The sequence below is a fragment of the Bubalus bubalis genome, chromosome 16 (genome assembly GCF_019923935.1).
Source record: "Bubalus bubalis isolate 160015118507 breed Murrah chromosome 16, NDDB_SH_1, whole genome shotgun sequence".
Taxonomy (NCBI): Eukaryota; Metazoa; Chordata; class Mammalia; order Artiodactyla; family Bovidae; genus Bubalus; species Bubalus bubalis.
In genome coordinates, this window is record NC_059172.1 from 17,903,364 (window position 1) to 17,927,103 (window position 23,740).

General features: G+C 40.6%; 1 protein-coding gene across 1 annotated transcript; it reads left to right on the forward strand.

Moving 5' to 3' along the window:
* The first annotated feature begins 2,276 nt into the window (after window positions 1-2,276).
* TRAF6 (TNF receptor associated factor 6) lies at window positions 2,277-23,482 on the forward strand. Its single transcript, XM_006062341.4, has 7 exons — window positions 2,277-2,491; window positions 9,895-10,215; window positions 14,429-14,579; window positions 15,478-15,636; window positions 17,010-17,081; window positions 20,940-21,017; window positions 22,340-23,482. Exons 2-7 carry the CDS (start codon window positions 9,917-9,919, stop codon window positions 23,207-23,209), a joined length of 1,629 nt encoding a protein of 542 aa, XP_006062403.1. The 5' UTR covers window positions 2,277-2,491; window positions 9,895-9,916; the 3' UTR covers window positions 23,210-23,482.
* Window positions 23,483-23,740: the final 258 nt, after the last annotated feature.

Genomic DNA, 23,740 nt, shown 5'->3' on the forward strand with positions numbered 1-23,740 from the left:
GTTGAAAGTGAAAGAGGAGAGTGAAAAAGTTGGCTTAAAGCTCAACATTCAGAAAACTAAGATCATGGCATCTGGTCCCATCACTTCATGGCAAATAGAAGGGGAAACAATGGAAATAGTGAGAGACTTTGCTTTTTTTGAGCTCCAAAATCATTTCAGATGGTGACTGCAGCCATGAAATTAAAAGAAGGAAAGTGATGACCACCCTAGACAGCATATTACAAAGCAGAGTCATCACTTTGTAACAAAGGTCCGTCTAGTCAAGGCTATGGTTTTTCCAGTGGTCATGTATGGATGTGAGAGTTGGACTATAAAGAAGGCTGAGCACCAAAGAATTGATGCTTTTGAACTGTTTTTGTTGGAGAAGACTCTTGAGAGTTCCTTGGACAGCAAGGAGATCCAACCAGTCAATCCTTAAGGAAATCAGTCCTGAATATTCATTGGAAAGACTGATGATGAAGCTGAAACTCCAATACTCTGGCCACCTGATATGAACAACTGTTTCATCTAAAAAGACCCTGATGCTGGGAAAGACTGAAGGCAGAAGGCGAAGGGGATGACAGAGGATGAGATGGTTGGATGGCATCACTGACTCGATAGACATGAGTTTGAATAAGCCCCGGGACAGAGAAGTCTGCCATGCTGCAGTCCATGGGGTTGAAAAGAGTTGGACACGATTGAGCGACTGAACTGAACTGAACTGAACTGATACCAAAGGAATGATTTCAATGAGCCCAGAGTCTTGCATCTTCCCATACTTAGAAAAGCGCTAAATTCCTTAACTTGGGATATCTGGTTTCAATTAACAATAATCTTTTGATGTTTGGACTATCTATCCTTTACCTGGCTCCTTCCCTCACCTCCTTGGAGCAGTTCTCTCAGAGTCACTTGAGATGCTGACTCCCAGGCTTGAAGTCTAAAAATTCCCACTGAGTAAAACATAACTCTCAACTTTTAGGTTGTGAATATTTTTTAAGTTGACAGAAACTACAAAACTTGCCCCAGAGATCATATTAGTAAGTGGAGGAAAGTCTAACTCTCTTGAGCTTCCTTTTCTCCATCTCTTAGCTTCACATAATGGTCTCTTCACCATTGCACAAAGGATTTATGTTTATGGAGCCTAGGGAATCACTGGGGAGTGATACAGAAGAGCTGGCAATCCTACTGGCCCTTTAGCAAGCTGGGTGGTGAGCACATAAATTTGTGTCTAATTTCTTTTATATCTTAAATATTTCAAAATACTTTTTTTAGAAAAAGAGAAGGGGGCAGATAGAATTGAAAACTTGTGACAGTTTCTTATTTTAAAGATATAAGTATTTTTAAAAAATAGATCAGCAATGAGAAAGCAGGAAATACATTACTGTTAACATTTATGGAGCACATACTACATCTTAGATAGTTTTAAAAGTTTTATTTCTATGTACTAACTTATCTCACTCCAACATGCTACCAATGAGGTAGATATTATCATCCTTATTTTAATATGAAATCAAAAACTGAAGAAAGATTCAGTACATTATTTAAAGTCAAGTAATTTATAAAACAGAAAAACTAGATTGGAACGAAGCACTCTGGTTTCAGGATGTGTACACATAAAATCCATCACCTGGCAATACCTCCGCTAAAAAGGTGAAGGATGAGTCAGATTGGCAGCGGTGGGTCAAAATCTTTCAGGCATCTCCTGCTTGTTACATTCTTTACATGTCTGCATGTAGTTCCGCGGGGAATTCAAAACAGCTTTCTTTTGACAGTGACAGACAAAGAGATGATGTGCTTGGCAGAAGTTTCAAAAAAATATTTAAATACACGGGTTTGACTCCCCTGGACTGGTTGAAGGGGAAGGTGATAAGAGGGTTCTACTTTTGATGGCAACTTCCTTGGCAAGTCCGCTGGAGTTGGGGAAGGATTTAAGGATTCTCAAAAGTCGAGTGATTTCGTTGAGTTGGGATTTCTCTCCTGCTTGGATAGGTAAGCTATAAGAACAGTGTGGAAGACCAGTGTGGAATTACTGCTATTGCTGCTATACACACACACACCAGTACACACACACACCAGTTCAGGAACACACACACACACACAAGTTCAGGACTGTGGTGTAAAGAACCCAGGTGGGATTCCCACCACCGAGGGACAGAAGCGGACAGAAGCACAGCGGGAGAGCGCTAGACTGACCGCCTCGCGCCTGCGCCACAGCGCGCACGCGTGGAGGACCGCCGCCAGGGGACGCCCCCGCGCGGCTCGGCCCCTCTATCTCCTCCCCGCCCGCTCCCCGCCCGTCGCTCCTCCTGCGAGCAGAGAAGGCGGAAGTAGGGGTGTCCACCTCTGGGGCTCGGGCTCCGGGCGCCCAAGGGACGCAGCAGTGGCGGCCTTCAAGTTAGGAGACTGGCTTTCCGGCCACTTCGGCGCGGAGCGCGGCGCCTTCCTCTTCTGGCGCCTTGGCCGAGCGGAGTCGTGCGGCCGGGTGGAGTCGGCGGCCCAGCGAACCCGAACGGTGAGTCTTCTGACGGCTCTTAGAGGTCGCGGCCTCGCTCCGCACGAGCTGGGACCTCTCCTTCTCTCCTCTCGCTTCCCACGGGTTGGGGTCGCTGCCCCTGTCCCCTGGCTTCTGACGGGTTGGGGATGCCGCTCCTGTCCCCTCGCTTCCCAAGGGCTGGGGACGCCGCCTCCTCTCCCCTGGGCTCCTACAGGTTGGGGACCCCGCCCCCTGTCCCCTCTGCTCCGCCGGCCTGCGGGCACCTCCTCCCCGAGTCACTCCAAGCCCCAGCGGGAATCGCGCGCCAGCTTCCTCCGCCCGACCTGCCCCACTCCGCGCATTCCCTTCCCAGAAGAGGAAATCGTCTCCTGGATTTTCCCGTCGCTCGGATGTTAGCAGCTTAAAAAAAAAAAAAAAAAATCCCTCTTAAGTTCGTAGCGACTCCCTCTGTCACTGTCATGGGAAAGCTATTTTGAGGCTCCATGTTGAACTCGGTAGACTTCCCAGGCAGCAAGCTTTTTTTTTTTTTATTCAGCTGACACGAATGTTTCCTCCCCCGCGCCTGCACTTGGGAGTTCTAGCGATTGTTCCAGACGCTGGGTTGATAAAGCTGTTCCTAGTATTTGGCTTCAGGGGAACTCCAGCTGAGAGTTAGGACTGTCTTGAGTGAACAGAAAGTACCTACAAGTTTTAGCGGCTTGAACCTGTAATATCTGCGTGTTTTCTCTGGTTTCTCGGGAGAGTAATTTACTACTAAATGCCTTGCTGTACACAGGCATAGAAACAAGAAAAACTTTCTGAGTGTTGGCCTTGAGAATCTGGCCACAGGCGCTTTATCCATCCACTTGTGAATGCTAGGGAAGGGAGAAGGGGCTTTTCTGATCTTAAGGCTGGGGGTGGAGTGAGGACGTTGTGGCCCCTTTCATGACTCAAGGAACGACTGTGTCTCAGGCACTTGGCTGCCGATGTGAAAATCAGTTTGAACCTGCACGCGCTGCATACAGCACAGTGTTTCAGAATTGTAACTTGAGGGCTTTTCTGTGACAGATTTGAATACCTGATAAATTTGTGGCCTCTTAGATTTTGAAAGAAGTTGTTCAAATCTTTGCCTCCTGGAGGAGAACAAATAGTGCCTAGAAAGGGGAATGCCCCTCAAATTTGTATTCAAGAATACGGGATAGCAGTTGACTCTTTTGGCCCGCACTTCTTGGCCATTGCAACACTTTTGCAGGTCTTTGCAATTTTAGGAATATATTTTAAAAACCTAATAAATAGTTCTTGTTTCTAAAGCTAAGAGCAAATTAGAGGTGATTTCTCAGTGTTTTGTATTAACACAGTTTTACTTTATGTGAGTTACATGTTTAGCTATGAACGAATTTCCATTGACTTAAAATTGACCATTTCAAGATATAACGTTGATTTCTTTAGCTTGGTGGGTTTCTCTTCCTAGCATCTGTAGATCTTACAGAAACAAATTTTTGTGCATAACCCTACTCCCCCTCCCACAAGATATTTAACAGTTTACTCTTTAGACTACTATACACACCCATGCTAATAGGGGAATGTAAGCTATGATTTCTTATAAGGCTATTTTCAATATTCATTTTGCAGTCAAAATAAGTTGGCAGTGGATACATCCTACAATATTTAATTAATGCAGTGCTTACTAGGTTCACAAAGAGGGAATTAGTCATGAAACTCTTAACCTACTAAGGAACCATGAACTTTGTACTGTCTCTTCTGCTAATTAATGTAGAAAGCCCCATGAATTCTAAATGTTAGAATAGAAAAGAGGCTGTAAGAAATGTTTATTTGCAAGTAAGAATATCTGTTAACTCTATTTTAGCTTATGAAAAGCCAAGCCTGCCTCTGTAGCATCTCATGCAGTGGATACCTGAGGCACCATGTGAGGTTAAAAAAAAAACTAATAGAACATAATAGTTTCTAGTTGGTTGCCAGGTCATCTTCCATTCACTTCTGTAGCTGACTGTAAGCACTATTTTTTTCATTGGTGTTAATTAAAACAGTTACTCATTGTAGTTAGGAAAATGATTTTCATTTAAGTCATCACAATCCCGAAAATCAAAGGGAAAAATTGTTTTAACTTGCCAGAAAGAAAGAGTAAACCTAAAAATACTGAATGGCACTTAAAATACTGCTTTAGCTTAATTTTCCCTTTGCAGTATAGTTACATGGGACTATATCCTGTAGACACAGTGACTACCTAAAATTTATTTGAAAGGTATAAAGCTTCTGTATTACTTCTTAAAAGCTTGAAAAGTAGTGGCAATTAGATTTTTAAGACATGCTCACTTTCATGTCTTAACACTGCATTCCCACAGTGGAATTCCTTTTAAGGAATTGTGACTGACTGGACAGATTTTCTTAGTAACATATTTGCTATAAAAGGTCTCGTTCAACCTAAAGACCTTCAAGTTTTTTGAACTGGACAGCAAGAGGGCAGTATATAGACTATCCAATAAACTAAATTTTAACTGGACATTTGGGCAGAAAAAGTAGACTTGGCTCAATGACTTTTGCTTTTGTCTTCTGGCTAGTGCTTTGATACATGCTGTATAACCAAACAAACATTAATTTCTCAAAAGTGATTTTACTTTAAAAAAATGAATAAAGTTTCAAAAAGTAACTATACATGGAATTGTCAAAGGTATATAAAATGTGTTCTCACATACTTAATCTACTCTTGGGAGTAGGAATTAGAAAGCCTTTGATATTGTGTATCAAAATGTAGCTCATGTTGGATAACCAGCATCGTCTATAAGAAATCATAAAAAGTTATATACCTGAGCTAATAATTCTACTTCTAAGAAATTTACCTAAAGTGGTAATTAAGCACAAAAATGTATATGTGTGTGTGTTTAGTTGCTAAGTTGTGTCCAACTCTTGAGACCCCATGGACTGTAGCCTGCCAGGCTCCTCTGTTCATGGGATTCTCCAGGGAAGAATACTGGAGTGGGTTGCCATTTCCTTCTCCAACAAAAATGTATACGGGGAAATAAAAAAACAAAGGATATAAACCCTAGTATGCATCACAGTATCATCTGTCCTCAGATTTGGAGGGTGTAACAGGGGCCTTTTATCCCCTCCTGGAGCACAGGTGTAAAGACTAATTCTGTTCGTTTCCATTATCTTGCCTTTCCTTTCTTCTCATCTACTTGTACAGCCTTCCCTGGGAGTCTGCATTACCTATAACAAGGATTCTTGAACTGTTTTTAACTCTTTGAAAATATTATATCAAAACTAAAAAAATGAAACAAAGCATCAGCCTTTCTTTACTGATTTTTTAGAATTCTATCAACCCAACCTAATAGTACTGGACAGCTCATGTTTCATTAAACAGCTCATATTTAATAGAAGCTGTTGTCAGCATCTTAGTCTAGTGTCATAAAAATAATTGGAAAGAGTTTTAATACAGCTTGATAGACAAAGTTGTCAAAATATAGACAACTATAGGCTAGTACGAATTGCACAGGTTCTGGGGTCAGGTGGTCTTGAGTTCTGATCCTAACTGTTTCTTATTAGTTGGTTAATCCTTGGCAAGTTGCTTAGCCTTTTAAAGATTCAGAGTTTTCCCTTTGACAAGGGGGAACAATGAAATTGTTAAATAAAATAACTCTTATGGAGTCACACAGGATAACTCACTTTACTTCCAAGCACAGTTCTAAGTGTTTTGCACATATTAATACACTTAATCAAAGTCTAAGGTGGATTCTTTTGTTATCCCCATTTACAGATGAGGAAACTGAAGCACAGAAAGGTTATGTAATTTGCCCAGGGCATACACCAAATAGTGGAGACAGAAGTTAAACTCACATCATCCAATTCTAGCACCTAAGCTTTTCACCACTTCATGGTATTGCCTCTCCAGCCAGAATATTGTCTCATCCTTTGTAGGTGCTCATCAAATGGTTCTCAGTATTTCTGAGAAGGAAAATAAAGATCTCTATCATGGTAAAAAGATTGAGGATTACTGTCTTAATCCACTGTTGATCATGGTGGCAGACAGGATTTTTCTATAGAAATGAGACAATGGAAGTGAGAAATAGATTTAAGGGATTAGATCTGATAGAGTGCCTGATGAACTATGGAATGAGGTTTGTGACATTGTACAGGAGACAGGGATCAAGACCATCTCCATGGAAAAGAAATGCAAAAAAGCAAAATGGCTGTCTGGGGAGGCCTTACACATAGCTGTGAAAAGAAGAGAAGCAAAAAGCAAAGGAGAAAAGGAAAGATATAAGCATCTGAATGCAGAGTTCCAAAGAATAGCAAGAAGAGATAAGAAAGCCTTCCTCAGCGATCAATGCAAAGAAATAGAGGAAAACAACAGAATGGGAAAGACTAGGGATCTCTTCAAGAAAATTAGAGATACCAAGGGGACGTTTCATGCAAAGATAGGCTCAATAAAGGACAGAAATGGTATGGACCTAACAGAAGCAGAAGATATTAAGAAGAGGTGGCAAGAATACACAGAAGAACTGTACCAAAAAGATTTTCATGACCCAGACAATCATGATGGTGTGATCACTGACCTAGAGCCAGACATCCTGGAATGTGAAGTCAAATGGGCCTTAGAAAGCATCATTACAAACAAAGCTAGTGGAGGTGATGGAATTCCAGTTGAGCTATTCCAAATCCTGAAAGATGATGCTGTGAAAGTGCTGCACTCAATATGCCGGCAAATTTGGAAAACTCAGCAGTGGCCACAGGACTGGAAAAGGTCAGTTTTCATTCCAATCCCAAAGAAAGGCAATGCCAAAGAATGCTCAAACTACCGCACAATTGCACTCATCTCACACGCTAGTAAAGTAATGCTCAAAATTCTCCAAGCCAGGCTTCAGCAATACGTGAACCGTGAACTTCCTAATGTTCAAGCTGGTTTTAGAAAAGGCAGAGGAACCAGAGATCAAATTGCCAACATCCGCTGGATCATGGAAAAAGCAAGAGAGTTCCAGAAAAACATCTATTTCTGCTTTATTGACTATGCCAAAGCCTTTGACTGTGTGGATCACAATAAACTGTGGAAAATTCTGAAAGAGACGGGAATACCAGACCACCTGACCTGCCTCTTGAGAAATCTGTATGCAGGTCAGGAAGCAACAGTTAGAGCTGGACATGGAACAACAGACTGGTTCCAAATAGGAAAAGGAGTACGTCAAGGCTGTATATTGTCACCCTGCTTATTTAACTTATATGCAGAGTACATCATGAGAAACGCTGGACTAGAAGAAACACAAGCTGGAATCAAGATTGCCAGGAGAAATATCAATAACCTCAGATATGCAGATGACACCACCCTTATGGCAGAAAGTAAAGAGGAACTAAAAAGCCTCTTGATGAAAGTGAAAGTGGAGAGTGAAAAAGTTGGCTTAAAGCTCAACATTCAGAAAATGAAGATCATGGCATCTGGTCCCATCACTTCATGGGAAATAGATGGAGAAACAGTGGAAACAGTGTCAGACTTTATTTTTCTGGGCTCCAAAATCACTGCAGATGGTGACTGCAGCCATGAAATTAAAAGACACTTACTCCTTGGAAGGAAAATTATGTCCAACCTAGATAGCATATTCAAAAGCAGAGACATCACTTTGCCAACAAAGGTCCGTCTAGTCAAGGCTATGGTTTTTCCTGTGGTCATATATGGATGTGAGAGTTGGACTGTAAAGAAGGCTGAGCGCCGAAGAATTGATGCTTTTGAACTGTGGTGTTGAAGAAGACTCTTGAGAGTCCCTTGGACTGCAAGGAGATCCAACCAGTCCATTCTGAAGGAGATCAGCCCTGGGTGTTCTTTGGAAGGAATGATGCTAAAGCTGAAACTCCAGTACTTTGGCCACCTCATGCGAAGAGCTGACTCATTGGAAAAGACTCTGATGCTGGGAGGGATTGGGGGCAGGAGGAGAAGGGGACGACAGAGGATGAGATGGCTGGATGGCATCACTGACTCGATGGACATGAGTCTGGGTGAACTCCGGGAGTTGGTGATGGACAGGGAGGCCTGGCGTGCTGCGATTCATGGGGTCACAAAGAGTCGAACACGACTGAGTGACTGAACTGAACTGAACTGAGACAGGCTGAGGATACATTGTCTACAACATTGGCTGGAGAGTTACATTCTGTTTTCTAGAACTCTGGTTGATACTTGAACACAGGTTTGAACTGCATGAATTCACTTATAGGTGGATTTTTTCCCAATAAATACTACAGCATTATGTCATCAGAGGTTGGTTGAATAAGTGGGTATAGACACAGACCATAAAGTTGTATGTGGATTTTTACCTGCGTGGGAGTCAGCACCCCTAACCCGCATGTTGTTCAAGGGTCAGCTGTATATCTGGCACATACACAGAATTTTCCTTCAATGTAATTATCTACAGGAGGGACCTGGTTAACTAGGCTGTGAATTGCTTTTAGACCTTAACTTGTTAACTTGTAAATTCCAGTAATGGTTTGAATTTGAAAGCATCCTACCTACCCATGAGAGCCATAGTTTTCCATAGGCAAACAAAACCTCATTTTTTTTTCCAGTCATTAATAATGAAACATAGTCACTTGACTGAGGGTACGGGGATGTACAAATAATATGCTTTTTTAATGCTGTTCTTCCTGCGTAATAGAAATTGCCACACTGAACATTTGGAGGTACAGTTGACCCCTTGAACAACACAGGTTTGAACTGCACAGGTCCACTTATATGCTTTTTTTTTTTTTTTTTTCCCAGTACAGGATCTGTGGTTGTTGACTTCAAGAATGTGGAACTCTGAGAACAAAGGGCCAATTTGGATTTTTTATCGTGTGTGGGTTGGCACCCCTTACACCAAGTTGTTCACGGGTCAGCTGTACCCAAAAGAATATTAGGTCTAGAGGAGGAAACTGAGATCCAAATGGTTACATCGCCCTAAATCACATAGCTAATAGTTTCTCACGATCCTCTGATCCCACGTGCACTGGTCTTCTTTGCACTGCCTGCCCGTCATACCGTTGCCTTCCACTCTGAATACTTGAAGGAACTCGAGCAGCATAACTAAGTTCATTTCACCTGCTTTATGAACACCTGATGGGTGAAAGAGCTCGTGCTAAGTACTGAGGAAACAAATATTCTTGAAACTCCAGTCATAGAAAACAGACATTTAAACAGATAATTATGCTAATTATTACAACTGAGGTATTTTTCTTCTGTTAACCTTATTCCGGCTTTCTACAAGCTCACGAATTTCTTAACTTAAAAAATAGTACGTTTATGAAGCAAAGCTAAAAAAAACTTTGAAAGTTTTCTGTAAATGATATTAGCATAGCTGATGTATTAATATATCCACTAAAAGGTGGCTGGCATAGATAGCTATGATATATACGTGTGTGTGAGAATATATGTGAAGGGATTTTTTTCCTTGCTGTGTCTACAGAGCAGTTGATGATCCCGTTACTATGAGTCTGCTACACTGTGAAAACAGCTGTGGATCCAGCCAGTCCGAGAGCGACTGCTGCGCCGCCATGGCCGCCAGCTCCTGTGGGACTGCAGCAAAAGACGACAGTGTGGGTGGGACGGCCAGCACGGTGACTCTCTCCAGCTCTTTCATGGAAGAGATCCAGGGGTACGACGTGGAATTTGACCCACCCCTGGAAAGCAAGTACGAGTGCCCCATTTGCTTGATGGCTTTGCGGGAAGCGGTGCAGACACCTTGCGGCCATAGGTTCTGCAAAGCCTGCATCATCAAATCAATAAGGTACGTGAGCGTAAAGAATGAATCAAATGCTGTAACAACCAAATGGAGCATTATTACGCAGAATAATCTTACACATTTATAAAAAGCTGCCTCAGGGAAAAGAACAGTGGACAGAAAACTGAGAAATTTACATTCTTATTCCAATTCTTACTGTAGCATGAAAGGTAATTACTATCTCCTTCCCTCTTTGACTATTAGATAAATAAACAATAAGTAGCTCCTTCTACTTAAAGCAGTTGTATTACAGTCTGGAGTGTGTCTTGAAGCTTTAAGAAAATAATATAAAATACTTTAAATGCTGATGCAGCTAGAATATGATTGTCTCGGCGGTACAAATAATGCTGACTCTATAAGTAATCATTATTCTCGTTTTAGCCACATTACGTTTTTGTCTGCTACCTGAAGCCTATGGACCACTGTAAAATAACCAGTTCTTTTAAGGTATTGATTGATGGGACTTCCCTGGTGGCTCAGTGATAAAGAATCCATATGCCAATGCAGGGGGCTTCTCTTGTGGTTCAGCTGGTAAAGACTCTACCTGCAATGCGTGAGACCTGGGTTCAATCCCTGGGTTGGGAAGATCCCTTGGAGAAGGGAAAGGCTACCCACTCCACTATTCTGACCTGGAGAATTCCATGGACTCTATAGTCCATGGGGTCACAAAGAGTCGGACATGACTGAGTGACTTTCACTTTCACCTAAGGTATTGCTCAACAGGGCTTCCTTGATGGCTCAGTGATAAAGAATCTGCATGCCAGTGCAGGAGATACAGGAGACTTGAGTTCGATCCTAAAATGAGAAGATCCCCTGGAGAAAGAAATGGCAACCCAGTCCCGTATTGTTGGGACAGAGGAGGCTGGCAGGCTGAAGTCCATGGGGTTGCAGAGTCGGATGTGACTTTGACTAAGCAACACTGATCGATGGTTCTGCCAGCATTCAATGTCTCCTCACTGCCACCACCCTGCTGAATCCCCATCAGCTCTCGCAGGCTGCCCTGCTGCTGCCCTTGCCTGCTTCCAGACTGTTCTCGATACAGCAGCCAGAACAAACCTCGTGAGATACATAAGATGATGTTATCTCTGCTCCAAGCATTGCAGCCCGTCATCTGGCAGTACACGCCAGAGCCCTTGTAAGACCTTAGTTCTGTCACTAAGTCATATCTGACCACCTTTCTGTTAGACTCCCATTCCCTCTACCTGTTCGCTCTTTTCTGTTCCTTGAATTGGCCAAGTATGCTCTTGCTTGTGTAGTTGGCTATAGCTGTTCTCTCTGCATCTTACCAGCTAAGTGCTTAGTCAATGCAGTTTACTCCTGAGTACCTCTCAGTCTCACCTTCTTGTAGGTACCCTGGCCTCCCTGTTTATACCACAGCATGCCTTCCGCCTCATCTCCCCATACTCCCTTTCTCCCTTAAGTACTTTTTTTCTTCAGCATTTTTCATCTTTAAAAATGTAGATAATTTGTGTGCTTTTTGTCTGCTTGCCCCCCTGGAAGATAAGCTCCTTGACAGCAGGGATTGAGAACTTTATTTCTTGATATTTCCTAAGTGCTGATACGTAGTAGGTGCTCAGTAAGTCATGACTGCTTCAGCTGAATAAAAGTATTTGGGATTTCCACAAAGGAATAAAATTCATCTCCTAAGAAATAGATGTATTTTACTGTTATTCAAAAGTAGATGGGAACATTTTTAGGAGTTCTGTACAAGACCAAAAAATGGAAGAACTAGAGGAATTTTAGGTTCTTCAATTAATAAGCATCTACTTATATTGGTGAGATCATTTATAAGTAGGTTATCTGGGCATTCACTCATCTTGTAAGCTTTTCTTTTGACTTTTAAATAAATTATTTTTTTCTTGTGGCATCCCTTGTCTGGTTTGGTGTCAGGGTAACGCTTGCCTTATAAAAGGAGTTTGGAAATGTTCTTTCCTCTTCTGTTTTTTTTTGGAAGAGTTTGAAAAGGATTGGTATTCTCCTTTAAATGTTTGATGGCATTCACTAGTAAAACCATCTGCTTCTAGACTTTTGTTTGTTGGAAGGTTTTTGATTACTGATTCACTCTCCTTACCGGTAATCTAGTCTGTTCAGATTTTCTGTTTCTTTATGATTCAGTCTTGGAGGTTGTATGTTTCTTGGAATCTATCCATTTCTTTTAGGTTGTCAAATTTGCCGCCATATACTTGTTCACATGAATCTCTCTGCATCTGTGGTATCAGTTGTAATGTCTCCTCTTTCATTCTGATTTTATTTATTTGAATCCCCTTTTTTCTCTTATGAGTCTAGCTAGACTTTTCTATAAAATTTGAATTTGTGGTAACCTCATCCGTACTCGGAGAAGGCAATGGCAACCCACTCCAGTACTCTTGCCTGGAGAATCCCATGGACGGAGGAGCCTGGTGGGCTGCAGTCCATGGGGTCGCCAAGAGTCCAACACGACTGAGCAGCTTCACTTTCACTTTTCACTTTCATGCATTGGAGAAGGAAATGGCAACCCACTCCAGTGTTCTTGCCTGGAGAATCCTAGGGACGGGGGAGCCTGGTGGGCTGCCATCTATGGGGTTGCACAGAGTCAGACACGACTGAACTGACTTAGCAGCAGCAGCATCATACTTGGGAATTGGCTTAATTTAAATTAAAAGGGAGCATGTGTCTCACTTCAGTTTTGGAGAAAAATTTGTTAACCAGTGGTGAATTGCCAATGCCTCTTTAGGGTTGGTATTCTCACCCTCCACACTATCAGCAGTTTGAGCCAGATGGTTCTTAGTTGTGGAAGAATGTCCTGGGTGGTGTAGGATGCTTAACTGCGTCCTTGACCTCTGCTCACTGGGTGGTGAAAATAGGCCCACTCCTGCAGTTGTGAGAACAGGAGCGTCTCCAGACAGTGCCAGATGTCCCTGGGGGCTCAGAGGTGCCCCAGCTGAGACCACTGGTTTAGGGCATACGTGAGACTGTTAAAGGCTTACCTTTTCTTTTTTCTTCTGTTTATAGTGATTTTCAATTTATATTATATTTAGATTGAATCAAGACCACATTGTGAATTGTTGCTTTTTCTGTAGGTGTACAGTATTTCACCCATGCCCAGGAAGGTAACTAATCTTTAGCAGGTTTTTAATAGCAAGATATTCATGAAAGTAGTGGAACAGTGATCTGAAAAGGAAGTAAAACCCACAAAAGGAAGTCGAGGCCCTTTTTCTTTTTTTCTATCTCCTTCTAAACTAGAAATGACCACTAACTTTAACTTTAATGTTCTTAAGGAATGGCTCAGGAATTTCTCGTCGGTATAATCATTCAGAGCATCAAAAGACATCTCAATCCAATTTCATATTCTTTTGGAGTGATTGCTTATGCAGTGGATAATGATTTCCAGTTCACTTTGAAAGATTCTTCTTTCTCTTAAACACCCAATCATCTAGGTTTGGGGAATATATTTCAGTAAATTTGTTTATGTCCCTGCTTCTCAAAAAAATATTTGACAGTGTAATAATAACATCGTGCAATGTGAGAGAGGCCCCGTAAACACTATGTCACACCATTTCTAGTTCTGGGACGTTTGACAGCACAGCTTATTTTCAGCACCTTTACCTCCATAGGAACCACCACCGTTGTTCACACATAGGAAGTGCACAACCAGTGTCTGAGTGAAGGACGCGCTGTAGCCTCCCTGACCTGCCACATTTTGCGAGTGAAGATTGAAACATCCCCAAGTGAAAGGGGCATGACGGACACCCAAGCTTCTTGGGGATAGTTTTTCCCATAATTGGATGGAATAAACCATGGGGAAGCAGGACGTAGAGGTCCTTCTAACTCCCAACTGCATTGTACCCATGACACAAAGATATAAGAAACTGGTTTGTCCATGAGCCAGTGTTGATGACTTCCAGAGTAAACCTTAAAAATGTGGCCTCTCGGGGTTACTGCTAATGGGTGTAATTTTTACTTATGACTAATAACTGTAGACATGTTATTAGTGTATTCTGAGCAGCATATATTTAGTTACATCTCCCTAGTATGTTAAATGGCTCTGTCAGAACACAGGCAAGACTGGTTCATAAACTGTCCATAAAAGGACAGTTTATTTTGGTGATATTATACAATACAATGTGTTTATTTTCTATAGGAAATAATATATGAAGAATTTATATGTGATGTATTATTGTTTTGTATTTTCTAAGGTGAATGTTTTAAATCTACTAAATAATGTATTTGTTTCTTTTAGGGATGCAGGTCACAAATGTCCAGTTGACAATGAAATACTGCTGGAAAACCAACTATTTCCTGACAATTTTGCAAAACGAGAGATTCTTTCGCTGATGGTGAAATGTCCAAATGAAGGTTGTTTGCACAAGATGGAACTGAGGCATCTTGAGGTATTAAAGTTATTTTCTAGCCATGTGCGTTTATGCAAGAAGTTCCTGGAGAACAGGGACTTCGCTTTGTCCATCTGGATATTGCCACTGTTTAGCATATAGTGATTGGCTAGTAAATTCTTGCTGAATTAATACCAACCCTTTCATTATTGAGTATAAATATAAGTAGAAGCCAGAAATTTCTTTTTCCATCTGCTCTGGCTTTCCACCCTGTAATAATAAAAAATAAATCAGTATTCTTCTAAAAGTTTTTTGGGTGAACTTTATCTGCAGTGAAACTGAAGAGCGTTTTAAATGTGTCACGTTTTAATCCCATAGCTTCATTTCTCTCATTTTGAAATAAGCAACAAGCCCCACGTAGTCATCATCTTAGCACCCTCATCATACTTTTTTCTCTGGTTTTCTAAATTATTCATTTTATTTTGAACTAAATGGAGTTCTCCTATAGCTTAAGATGAACTGAAGCCACCAGATAAAAGAATTTGTTTTTAGGTTAATCCTTAGTGTGGTGGTTTTTATGAGAAATTAAATATCACTTAAGTTCCATTTGAAATTAAGCATTTAAAATATACGTATAACTTACCCCCTTAGCTCCTTTTGAAAGAGTGGCCTTTTGGACACAGCACTAAATTGATGATGAGAAAATCTACTTCTTTTCAACTCTCTTCCCTAATTAGATAAATGAACCTGAAAAGTCAAGTCCTTTGTATAACTTTCAATTCACAACCATTATTTGAAAAAAAATCTATTAAAGCCTTCATATTGTGGTTCTGTGGTGTGTACTACAGAAAGCAGGTTCAGTAGCCAAATCTATAGAAGAGAACAGTATATTCTTAGAATATATTTAGGAAATTTCTCAAGGACTGGCAAATACTGCTTATTTATTTTTCTTCATTAGGAGCATCAAGCACACTGTGAGTTTGCTCTTATGAGTTGTCCGCAATGCCAGCGTCCCTTTCAGAAATGCCATCTTAATATTCATATTCTCAAGGAGTGTCCAAGGAGACAGGTTCCTTGTGAAAACTGTGCTGTATCAATGGCATTTGAAGATAAAGAGGTATGTACTAAGTTGGATTTGTTGATTCAACTACTGTTTTATTTTTTTAATGTACAGTGGAAGGAGTTAGCAGAGATGAAGATGTTAATCTAGTCCTGAGTCTGTGTTATCAATTGTGAGAAGACTGAGTTTTAAGAAAGTAAGTTAAGTAAACCATTTTAGTAAATGAATGTAGGGTTTATATTTTCGTCTGTTTCTTAGAAAGCATTATTTCTGCTCCTTAACCACTGTAGAAGATATACAAGTAACAAAATCTTCTAGGAAAGTATGTGCTGATCTGTTTCCCTATGTGAATTTTAATAACCAGTTTTGGATTAGAGACAAATAATTACTGTATAAGACTTACATTTTTCTCTTTAAAAAAGAGAATGAATTGTTGAAACTTTGAGATTACATCCCACAAAGTATGCTTCTTTGGTGATAATTCATTGAGCTGTACACATACAATGAATTCACTTTTCTGTACTTATACTTCAATTAAAATGTTTATTTTTTAAAAGAAACTCCATGGCACCTGACAGCATCATGATGATAGAACATTTTTTCCATTTATAGACAGATTAAGTGATTTTATATGAATATTATCAATGGGAAGGCCAGCACAGAGATCCTAGGTCCTGTATCCCCATCCTATGTCCTTTTTACTAAAATAATGTATGTACAATTTATGTTCTTTTTACTATCAAGGTATTTCCTTAGACTTTATTTCTTGGAGATTCATCTTGGTAATGTCCCTACTTATGAGATCAAGTGTATTACGCTTATTAAGTTGATTAATTATTCATTGTCAGCTAACTTGCTAAAAACAGTGAAGTCTGAGGCATAATTACAGCCAATTGGTGTCTTCTTAAACTTTAAAAATGGGCCTAACCAGGAGGGTTAGTTATTTCTTAAATTTATTGTATTCTAGAAAACAAGGCTCATTTTTCTGGGGCCTTCAAGAACCTAGGCAACCTGCCCCAATTATGCATCTGTTCTTTACCCTCCTGATAAGAGTTTTAATTAAATCATCTTGCTGCTACTGGAAATTTCTGAAAAGAGGTCTTTGGAGAATTATAGTATTGATGAATGATGTCCAAACAGTCACAGATGCTCTATAACTTTTAATCAGGTTTTCAAAAAGTGATTTAAAAGATTCTCTTTTGCATACTATCATATTCTCTCAAAGAGCTGGAGGGTGAGATGAATCTCATTTCTTCACTGGCGAAGGGAGAGAAAATAACCATTATAGATTATTCTCACATTTTTATTTTACACATACCAGTGTCCCTAATTTATTCATAGTGAAAAATATTTCTTTTTATAAAAATAGGTTGTTTTTACCTTTTCAGATTTTCTCACGTTTTTTCTTATATTTCACCAATAAAATTTAGATTCATGAGCAGAACTGTCCTTTGGCAAATGTCATCTGTGAATACTGCAATACCATGCTCATCAGAGAACAGGTATAGTGATTCTCTTTCATAAACCAATATTTCCATAAATAGATTAAAGAAGTAAATTACGTCTTTAATTGAAAATTTAAATCAATAAGGCAAAATGAATGCAGATTGGAGAAGAATTAAAACTTTGTGAGTTTTAAATGCAAATCAGAGTCACAATCAGTTGTCCTCTCACACCAGTCCGAATGGCTGTCATTTAAAAGTCTACAAATGGTAAATTCTGGAGAGGGTGTAGGGAAAAAGGAACCCTCCTACACTGTTGGTGAGAATGTAAATTGGTGTAGCCACTGTGGAAAACAGTATGGAGGTTCCTTAAAAAAATAAAAGTAGAACTACCATATGATCTAGTAATCTTACTCATGGGCATATATCCCCCCAAAGATGATAAGTCTTAATTTGAAAAGGTGCATGGGGAATTCCTGGCAGTCCAGTGGTTAGGACTCCACACTTTCACTGCCAAGGGTCTGGATTCAATTCTTGGTTGGGGGAAATAAGATCCCGCAAGCCACACAGTGGAGCACAAAAAAAGAAAGCAAAGGTTCATGCACCCCAGTGTTCATAGCTACATGATTTACAATAGGCAAGACTTAGAAACAGACTAAATGCCCATCAACAGATTGGTGTAAGAAGATGTGGTATATGTATATAGACGTTAGACTATCACTCAGTCCATGGGGTCGCAAAGAGTCTGAACGACTGAACCATGACAGCAACAGCCATAGAAAAGAATGGAGTACTGCCATTTGCAGCAGCATGGATGCACCTAGGGAACATCCTACTAAGTGAAGGAAGTCAGACAGAGAAAGACGGATGTTATATGTTAACACTTACATAAGGAATCCAAGAGATGATGCAAGTGAATCTATGTACAAAAAAATAGACCAGAGATAAAAAAACAAACTTAGGGTTACAGAAGAAAAAAAAAAGTGGGGAAAGATAAATTAGGTGTATTGAATTAACAGATACAAACTACTATACATAAAATAGATAAGCAACAGGTATATACATAGCACAGTGGGGAACTATGTGCAGTATCTGGTAGCAACCTACAATGGAAAGTAATCCAAAAATATAAATATATATGTAACTGAATCACTTTGCTATATACTTGAAACTAATATAATATTGTAAATCCACTATATTTCAATTTTTTAGAAAACTTAAGTTTTTTTTCAGATATATTGATACAATACTTTCAGAAAGAACAAAGTACTCAGTCATAAGTACTTAAAATTCCTAAATTGTTAACATAATATCTGTTTATGTATATTCATAAAAGTTCTAAACAAAGCCAAGTAATTTTTAGATAAAAATAATTAAAAATGCCCATTTAAGGAACAGAAAACTTGATAAGAAATACATCTTTAGATTGTGAAATAAGGATCTTAGGTATCCAGAAACCACTTGAAAAAGAAGAAATAGAAGGACACAAGTCTGTAGCAGAACGTTATTTATTGCCATGGCCCCTGAGGCGTGTTGGGAGATTTCCAGGATCTGTAGCCCCTCTGTTCAGTTGTCTGTAGACCCCTGATGGGGCATCATCAGAAGTAGTTGTAATAGAAAACTATTCATTTTTATTATTAATAGAGAAAGGAAAATTCCATCTGGTTGCTATCTTCTGACATTTGGAGAGTTTACCCACAGAATATGAATATTAGTCACTAAATATTTATACACCCATGAAATCTGCAAACCCAGAGATCATAATTGATTACCTTACTAAGTAGGAAAAGCAAAACCTGTCCCTCAACTAAATTTTTCCATTCATCTGTTAACAGAGTCCTTTAGTTTTTTTTTCCAACAGGGCCTTAATTTGAAGGTGTTAAACTTCTTTTTGCTATGAACTCTCACCTACCTGGTTTTTCTTTTTTGCCTTGTTTTGATGTTTGAAGGAAAGGACATCTAAAACCTAGCAGAAGTAAAACTTAATGTAGGAAAAAACGCTAGGTTTAGAGTCAAAAAACGTACATTTTGACTCTGACTGTGCCATTGTCTTGCACATTGATCTCTGATAAAAAAGTTGACATTCTAAGTTAGGGATTAGTAAATCAGCCCACCAGCTAAATCTGATTGCTACCTGCTTTTTAAAATAAGTTTCATTGGAACACAGCCCTGCCCGTGCGTTTATGTCTTGTATATGGCTGGTTTTGTACTGCAGTGGGAGAGTTGAGTACTGTGACGGAGTCCAGGGGGCTTCCTAGATGAAGCTGTAAAGAACCTGCCTCGCAATACAGGAGGCATACGAGACCTGGGCTCGATCCCTGGGTTGGAAAGATTCTCTGGAGGAGGGCATGGCCACCCACTCCAGTATTCTTACCAGGAGAATTGGACAGACAGAGGAGCCTGGTGGGCTGCGATCCATAGGGTCGCACAGAGTCAGACACAACTGAAGCGACTTCATACACACGCACATGACGGGCTCCGTAGGGCTTACAAGGCTGAAAATATTTACTCCATGACCCTTCAGAGACAATTTTGCTGACCACTGTTACAGATTATGTGAAATGAAGGGTTAGAATAAATGAGCTCTGATGTTGTTTCTGAAGGGTCATATAGGTTGCCATTTCCTCCTCCAGTTCAAGTTGGCCTAGTCTTCATCATTTTCATTGGCGATTTAGTTACATATTTGGTCACTGCAAGAAACAACAATCTTGTAAAACAGACAAATACAAATAACATAGCAGTATTACTGAAGTCATAAGTGAGAATTAAGCCAAAAACTTCCATTAGGTGCAGCCCGGTATATTCTTAGGTCATCTGAGATTATAGCTAAACTAAATTTTTAGAGGAAATTTCATACCACTTTCAAAAAACATAATTCTGTGTAATGAATCTTAACTTAAAGAATGTGTTTTGGAGTCCCCAAATTAAAAGCTGAGACTTTCTTTAAAACTTAGGTGCTTAATGTGTCTTCTAACACCTGAGTCTCCCCATTGTAGTCAGAGTATGCGCAGGTTAACAGAAGCTAAGAAGCTATGAAAGGTGGTCATGAGGGAAGTACAGGGTGCAGTCAGTGGCTCTGACGCAGACAGTTTACTGGTCCCTCATCACGGGCCTGAGAGCTGGACCATAAAGAAGGCTGAGCGCCAAAGAATTGATGCCTTTGAACTGTGGTGTTGGAGAAGACTCTTGAGAGTCCCTTGGACTGCAAGGAGATCAAGCCAGTCAATCCTAAAGGAAATCAACCCTGAATATTCATTGGAAGGACTGATGCTGAAGCTGAAGCTCCAATACTTTGGCCACCTGATGCAAAGAGCTGACTCATTAGAAAAGACCCTGATGCTGGGAAAGATTGAGGGCAGGAGGAGAAGGGGACGACAGAGTACAAGATGGTTGGATGGCATCACCAACTCAATAGACATGAGTTTGAGCAAACTGTGGAAAATAGTGAAGGACAAAGAAGCCTGGTGTGCTCCAGTCCATGGGGTCGCAAAGAGACAGGAGTGAGCGACTGAACTGAACTGAACTGAATCAGTGGCATGGACCTCAGTGAGAGTTCTAGTTGCATTGTGGATGACATCAGAAGGTGCTTTTTCTTTAAAATGCCGCTAGAGGGTGGCAGTTCCCCAACAATAGGAATAAACTCATGTTCTCGAAATGAATTTTGAGTGATTTGGGGGCACAGTATGAGATGTTGATATTTCCTTTCTCTGTGACTTTTGGAAGTAAATATCATTTTAATCTTTGTGGGCTGACTGGTTTCTGTTTCAACTGTTCAGCTCAGCCATTGTAACAAAAGCAGCCATAGACAATATAATTTTGTTTAGATGAAGTGTTATTCTGTATTTTGAGTATGCTCTTGTCAAACTAGAATATGAAAGGCAGGGAAGAACGCTTTTCAGCCTCTGTTTTGGTTTTCAGATGCCCAATCACTATGATCTAGACTGCCCTACAGCCCCAGTCCCATGCACGTTCAGTGCTTTTGGTTGCCATGAAAAGGTAAGTTGTTTTTTTTTTAATTCTCAAATATAGATCAAGAAAATTAAGTTATATAGTGTGGTAGAGGATAACAGTGGAATTGGAGATGGCTGACACATTGTTTATGTGGTCTTTAGCTCCAAAGAGAAATTGGGGAAGTAGTTGGTGATGACAGTGGGAGGTGTGATTGGGATTGCACGGAGTGTACTGGAAAGAGAAGTAGATCAGGAAAGGAGCCATGAATGGACAGTCTCAGACGCTGGTCAAACAGGCAAGGAGTAAGGATTGTTATGATCTCTGACATGAGTTTTAAGACCTGGTGATCAGTTTTGTCAAATACCTGAGAGACAGCATTGTCTCTCTTTCTGGAGAACGTGAGTACACTTTGGCGTTTCTGCTGTGCCTTTATATCTGAATTTTTTTTTTATAGTAAGTATGCATTTAATAACTTAAAATTAAATGAGCAAATAGTGTATAGTATGATTACACTTGAGGGAAGATCCTCTATTGCTTGTGTTCATAGAGAGAAGGACTTAAAGAAAATGTATCAAAATGTTCATGGTAGGTGAGATAACAGGTAGCTTATTTTCTTTTTGATCATCTATACTTTCTTTCTATAATGTACTTGAATTACCCTCACAATAGAATTGGTATATTATCCTTTTTTCATATAACAATTAGACTATTCTTGATGACCTTAGAAAAGTAGGAAGACAGGGAAGATTCCACTTTGCAGTAGATTTGTAAAAATAAGTGTGGGGTTGGAGACAGTGTAGGTGGATGGCTCTTGGTTATAAAAGGAAGAGGAAGAAAATGGTATTAGCTTGAGGGAGATACAAGATCAATAAAGGGGTTGCTCCCCCCACACCCTGGTTTTTTATAACAGGAAAGACTTTAATAAATCTGTTCTGAGGGGAATGGTTAAGAGGAGAGAATGTTTGAAGATAAAGGAGAAAGGAGATGGCTAAGCAAAACCTCCTGAGGAGGTGAAAAGGGATGGATGCCACTTGGAGCCCAGGTGAAGCATTAAGCTAGGACAAGAGGAGGGTCAGCTCTGAGTCCAAAGAGAAGGATGGGCATAGATCCTGATACTTTTACAAGTGGGAGGGAGGTTTGTCTGAGTGAAACCTGAATGAATATTCAGCAGATAGCCTCTCAGTTTTTCAGGGAATGAAGAGGCAAGATCATTTCTCTGGATGGAGAATCTGATGCAGTCAAAGAAGGTTGTAGGGGACTGAGGAGAGTGATGATGTGACTTCAGAACCTTTTATTTGACTTGGCTAGGCCCCTTTCCTAGTCCTCACATCTCTGTTCCCTACCTGAGGCCTGTGCTTGATTTTCAGATGCAGAGGAATCACTTGGCACGCCACCTGCAAGAGAATACCCAGTCGCATATGAGAATGATGGCCCAGGCTGTTCAGACTTTAAGCCTCGCGGTAGCTCCTGTGCCTCAATGTACCATGCCTCCGTATGACTCTGTGCCTCCCACCCGGCCTTCCTCTGGGCGTCACTCAGAAGTCCACAATTTCCAAGAAACCATTCAACAGTTAGAGGGTCGCCTTGTAAGACAAGACCATCAAATCCGGGAACTGACTGCAAAAATGGAAACCCAGAGCATGTATGTAAATGAGCTCAAGCGAACTATTCGAACCCTTGAAGACAAAGTTGCTGAAATAGAAGCACAGCAGTGCAATGGGATTTACATCTGGAAGATTGGCAACTTTGGGATGCACTTGAAATCGCAAGAAGAGGAAAAGCCTGTTGTCATTCACAGCCCCGGATTCTACACAGGCAAACCCGGCTACAAACTGTGCATGCGGCTGCACCTGCAGCTGCCGAGCGCGCAGCGCTGCGCCAACTACATATCGCTCTTTGTCCACACGATGCAAGGGGAGTACGACAGCCACCTGCCGTGGCCCTTCCAGGGGACAATACGCCTTACCATCCTTGACCAGTCTGAAGCAGCTGTGAGGCAAAACCACGAAGAAATAATGGACGCCAAACCAGAGCTCCTGGCCTTTCAGAGACCCACCATCCCCCGGAACCCCAAGGGTTTTGGCTACGTGACTTTTATGCATCTGGAAGCCCTCAGACAAAGAACCTTCATCAAGGATGACACGTTATTAGTACGCTGTGAGGTCTCCACCCGCTTCGACATGGGCAGTCTTCGGAGGGAGGGTTTTCAGCCACGGAGTACCGACTCAGGGGTATAGCATCCCCTGATTTGTTCAAGAAACAACAGAAAAAACATCTGCAGCAAACTTACCCTGTTCTCAATAATAATGTACAAACAAACAAAAAACAATGGGAAAGATATAATACTCACCAATGAATTTTATTTGACTTCCTATAGATTTCAGGGGATTTGAGCCATAATCCTTGGGAAGCTTAAGTTCTCATTCACCCTGGTTTTTCCTCCAGGGTGTTATTAAGGATATTCAGGCACTAGTTTAAACCATAAATATAACCTTACTTATTAAATACTACTGTGTTGTCTGTCAAATAATTCTCCTTAAAGTTGTTTCATTTTACCTTGCTTATTATTTCCTTTAGGCTACAAAGAAGCATTTCTCCAGAGTTAGAACTCTGAGAACCATGTAAAAACCAGCTGCTAGGTGTTAGGCTATAAGTCCCTTTTTGTCTTTTCCAGGCAGAGTGAATTCCACAGCCCCTCCATGATTCTTTGTTACCTAGTGCTCTAGAACAAGGAGACACACACACACATAATCACCAACAGAGAAAGT